At 37.7% G+C, this 5,247-nt stretch overlaps 1 protein-coding gene across 1 annotated transcript; it reads right to left on the reverse strand.

Moving 5' to 3' along the window:
* Nucleotides 1-386: 386 nt before the first annotated feature.
* Nucleotides 387-1,218, reverse strand: LOC114576855 (probable mitochondrial import inner membrane translocase subunit Tim17 1). Its single transcript, XM_028664322.2, has 2 exons — nt 1,126-1,218; nt 387-954 (listed from the first exon to the last, which is right to left on the reverse strand). Exons 1-2 carry the CDS (start codon nt 1,216-1,218, stop codon nt 457-459), a joined length of 591 nt encoding a protein of 196 aa, XP_028520123.1. The 3' UTR covers nt 387-456.
* Nucleotides 1,219-5,247: the final 4,029 nt, after the last annotated feature.

Here is a 5,247-nt window from a genome sequence, read left to right on the forward strand (position 1 = left end):
CTAAAATTAAATTACCCCTACGAAAACTCAACTCCCTGGTTTTTTTTTCTTTTTTATATCGATAAGTTGTAATAAAATTTCTTCGTATCAAAACTTAAATCGAATAATTCCCCTCCCTTCCCCTCCTCGTTTATCACGAATGATAAAAAATTTACGTTACAAAGATACAAGATTTTCACAAAATACAATTTCTTCGTATCAAAACTTGTCGAACGGTTGATTACTCCTCCTTACTCGCACGATTCACAACATCACGCCAACAAATGTGATAAAAATTTACAAAGATTATCATTACATTTCAAAAGATACAAATACAATTTTTGTACGAATCAAGATGCAACTGTGTAACGCCAGCACTATGTGTATCCTCACCGGATAACGGTGAAGGATGCCGCTCGAAAATGGAAATAGACAAGAGAAAGAGAGAAAGAGAGAAGAGAGTTAAAAAAAATCCAGTCATCTACCCTTGCTAATCCTATCAACCTCCATACCATTCCCATTAACCTGCCTCGTCACAGTCACACTCTCCGTACTTACAGGCGCCCCGGTGAAACCTAATCTCGCCCTGGGCGGAAGTCCGTGAAATTCCGGAAGGTTCTCCATCTCGTACATCTGCATATGGTGAGCGAACGCGTCCGCGTGAAGCCTGGTCGCCATTATTCCGAATCCCTCGACGAGCGCCAAGAAGATGCCGCCGACGGTGGCGCTGCCTATCATCGATGGAATTCCAGTTCTGGCGGCCAGAACGCCACCGGTGAGGGCGCCACTCAGTATGGAGTTCCATGGGTCCTCTTTCGAGCGGAAATGTATCAGGGTGCACTCGATCGCTGAGAATAAGCAGCCCCAAATGGCGAAATTGCCGGATATTTGTGGGACCCGGTTTTTCACTGTCATTATACCGCCGTAGAATCTTCGTTGGAAGCCCGATGGCGCGTTCCGAAATCCTATGATACTCTACGATGGCATGGAAGAAGAGGTGTGGTTTCGATTTCTATTTTGAGAATTTTATTTTTCATGATATATAAGGATTTCACGATAATAACGTTCTGTTCGATCGTTTTGGTTTTTTTTTGAAATTGTAAGTAAAAAAATTGGAGGAGATTCGTCGACGTAAAAGATATTTACTTGAAAAAGCGTGCCGCAAATGGCACCCATGGTGAAGGCACCACCGCAATCGTCCATTATTCTCCAGGGGCACGGTTCGCGGTTGTATTCCATATTTTCATATCACGAGTCCTTCTCCACGTATCGTACAAACATAATCTATCAAAACTATTGTTAGTTATCTGTTTCTACACAAATTTATCGCTCATGATTTGATACAATATAGTTATGGCGTTCATAAGTCCTCTTGTAATTGTCGTACTTGTAAAAACTTGTATATCGATGCAAAAATATTTTACTCCTTAATTACCGTGAAATTATCAATACTTTGAACCTATTAACGAATTATTCTCCGTTACATTTCCTCCATTCCTATCGAGAGATATTACGATTCGCGCATATATTCACCTTTCACGATTGGATTGAAACGCCTCTCTCAAGTATACATTAAACTCTTAAACACTTAAATATATATATATACACTTACCATTTTACTTACTTATCATTTTCGATATCATAAAATATATATCGTACTCTTTTCAGGATAAAAATTTTTTTTACAAAAAGAGGAAAAGAGAGGAGGAAAATTCGCAAATCCAAAACGTAATGGAATAAATGGTGGAAAAGGAGCGACAAAAGTGATCCAACCCATCTACACGCTGGATATATAAAACATGTTGGATGTATTTTCGCGTAACACTTGTTCGATAGATAGACGTTGGCCGAAGGGGTAAGTGGACAAGTTTCGGGACGAGGCGCAGCGGGGAATAAATAGTACGTGAGCATCCTAAGTGAATAATAAACATCTCGGTGGGGTTAGATATTCGGGGTTCCGCGTTTAAGGTGGCCATATTGGTCCCCTAGCCTCCGGCCTCGCTTCTTATTTATCCGAGTGGCGTGAGCCGTGGCCGACCCCTCCTCGTGCGAGTGATTATTCGGCTATTATACGATGATTACCCAATGGTACGTGGGTGTAACACGAGAAATAAAGTGTGCAGTTTCATGTCGCCGACCCGGGATCCGGTGACAGGCCGAATATAAAACCGTTGTCGAGTGTTACCGCGTATTTAACGCCACGTCGAAACACATGTTCGTACATCTGCACCATCGTATTCTCCTTATCAATTCCCCTTTTGCAAATAATCGTATCTTACGCTCGGTCTTTCAGTCATTTTGCTATACGAATACGAACCTAATATTTATTTTCCTAGGGACGAGATCTTCGAATTATCGAGAGATTTGGTTTTAAATTTTAGATTTAAATTTTTGGAAGAGTTAAAAAAAAAGAAGAAGAGAAAGAAGGAAAAGGAAAGAAGGAAGATTTGGAACATTTCTTGATATTTAATCGGTTTTCGGAAAACCAAGGAAAAAAGAAGGAAGAAGAGAAAAATTTAAAATTTTACGAATACACGAAATGAAAAATGTCTGGAAGGAGAGAGGAGAGAGGCGTTATACGTGTGTGCGCGCCAGGCTTTCCGCTACTCTTTTTCAAATTGAATCTCACGAGCCGACGTGGTTTATGGCATGCAAATTGGGTTCGACCACCTCTGCCACCCTTTCCGGCAAATCCTAATCCAATCCGCTTCTACGTAAAGTCTGCCTGCCCTGCACTTTTGTACGAAACACCAAGCTGAAGCGCATAAGCATCTTACAACCTTCATATGACAACTGTGTTTCCACCAATTTCTAAACTTGCTAAATTTCATTTTTACAGCTGCTCTTTCCTCGTTTCTTCAATATAGAAATATATACATATATATCTTTATCTTAAAGTATTAAACGCCTGTCTTTCATACATATTCGATACAAAGGAGACAGTTTAAAATTATTTTTACATCTACGAGTCTCGTGATTGAAACCCTCTGGTTAGATATCCATATGATTCTTCAGAATTCTTCTTTCTACCTCAACTTCACCGATTAAATTCTGGATAAATAATACGCATTCCAATTTCTCTCTCTCTCTCTCTCTTTCTATATATATATATATATACATCTATCCACGTAATATTTCAATCTCGTATTCTATTACAAAGAATATTATGCGTGGTTTGGCTCAACCCTGCGATACGTCCGTTTACATGTACATATTTAACGTTGCACGTCGCACAAGGACCCCTTTCACTTTCCATTATGAAGAACGATTAACAAAACAGAGGGGAGGGGGGAAGGGAGGGGGGGATCCCCTTTTGTTGTCAACTTCGGCCACGGAGACGACCACCGCCGCGCGCCACGCGACAGCTGCTCGATAATATCGATGTCCTTCGATCTCGATATCGGCATCTCCACCGCAAATTATTATTCCTTATTGTCATATGTCGGTTTCCTTTGTCCGTTTCAACTCCTTATTGTACGCGCGTTTCCCAATCGTTAATCTTCCCTCTCCCCCTTTGCTAGTTGTATTACATTACCGTTTCTTCTAACTTTAAATTAACTTGTAATCGTATTACAAGTTCACTCCACAGTTTATTTTTTCACAGACTTAAACCCCTAAAAAAAGTCGAGTCTTGCGCAATTAGGTATTTTATATTAATTCATTATTTAAATGGATATATAAATTTCGAAGAAATTTATAAATAAAATTATATAAATATCGATAATTCTCAAAATTATCATTTTTTTCTTAAACTATTTTTATTAAGTAGTATTTAATTAAATTTTCAACGAATTTATTATAATTTTGGTTCTTTCAAAAATTGTAATATCAACAAAATTATAATTTTATTAATTTATTTAATTGTACGTTCAATTTCTACAATATTATCCTCGAAAACTCCTCGAATGTATCTTTAATGCGTGTACAGGGAAAGGGATTGCCTTTCAACATTCCATTTTATATATATATATAACAAACACATATACGAGATACGAGAATAAATTGATGGTAAAAAATACGTTTTCAATGTGTGAATCGAATTGAGGAGCGGATGGAAAATCGAATAGAGATAATAATTAAGCAATGGAGGTTCGATAAGGTGGAAGCGTGATTTATAGCGTGCACGGGAGCCACCCCATTTCCAACTTAACCAACCGCTTAAGCACCTCGCGCGAGCGGCAAAAGGGTTTCATCCCCGAAAGTACCGGACGTAGTACTGATAGATTACACAAATGCTCTTTGCGGGAACAACATGCGGGGAGGGTTGCCACCATCAACGGGATCCCATCGACGGCGGTTACCCTGAAATATTCATTCGAAACTTCGCTCACGTCGGCGACATTTGGACGTTAACCATGACGGTGGACGGCAGGCTTTGATCTCGTATTCCTGATTATCGATCACGGATGGAAGGAGCCTTGATTTTTTTCCTCCCCCTCCCGCTGATCGCTGATCGTTGATCAACCGCTCTAATGGCCGTTCAAAATGAATACGAAACTATCCGCCGTTTCATAAACGGATGCGCGATCAGGATCTTTTCTTTTTTTTTTTTTTATTTTAAGCAGAGATTAAGAGCGTTTAATCGAGAGAAAGGTGTAAATTCAAAGTAGAGGAAAATGAGTGTAGATTATTTAACGGATTGATGGCAGGTATGCTCTGATAAGCGTTTTTTCAAATTAATAAACGATCGAAAAGTGTAATGTTTTATTGGAAATCAAATAAGTATATTTGAGGATACTTTTATAACGTGTTTTAATGTGATATGCTTGAAAACTGATCTTCCATTTTTGACTACCTCATAAAAGATCTTCAAAAAATTTTTTAAATTTTGATAACTTCTTATTAATTTTCTTCTTAATTTAAACATGTAATGTTTGTTTTATTTAACAATGGTTAACATTTTTTATAAGATATCACATGAAGAATGCAATATGTTAATAAAGAAAACCTTTCTTACAACAATCTTGTATCGATTAATGACAAAAATATATTTCCATAAAGAAAATATACATATTTCTTACCCAAATATATATAAATATATAAATATTTCTTTTATCGATTAATGACAGAAATATATTTCCACAAAAAAAGATATAGAATTTAAAATCATCAAAAGCTATCATAGCTACGTATGTTTAAGTTTATGCAATATCGAAAAAGAAATCGCGATAAAAGGCGATTAATATAAATTTAGGGGAGGAGGGACGGATCGAATGAACACGTTCAACAGAAATTGTTATTCTCCACGGACTTTGGTTACCTCTCCAT

This window comes from Apis cerana, linkage group LG1, assembly GCF_029169275.1.
Source record: "Apis cerana isolate GH-2021 linkage group LG1, AcerK_1.0, whole genome shotgun sequence".
In the NCBI taxonomy this organism is placed as follows: Eukaryota; Metazoa; Arthropoda; class Insecta; order Hymenoptera; family Apidae; genus Apis; species Apis cerana.

Bases quoted from the DNA above. Each gene is read 5' to 3' on its own strand.
- LOC114576855 (XM_028664322.2), bottom strand. From the start codon at position 1,218: ATGGAATACAACCGCGAACCGTGCCCCTGGAGAATAATGGACGATTGC. The intron at 955-1,125 runs GTAAATATCTTT...ATGCCATCGTAG, and splicing joins TTTGCGGCACGCTTTTTCAA to AGTATCATAGGATTTCGGAA.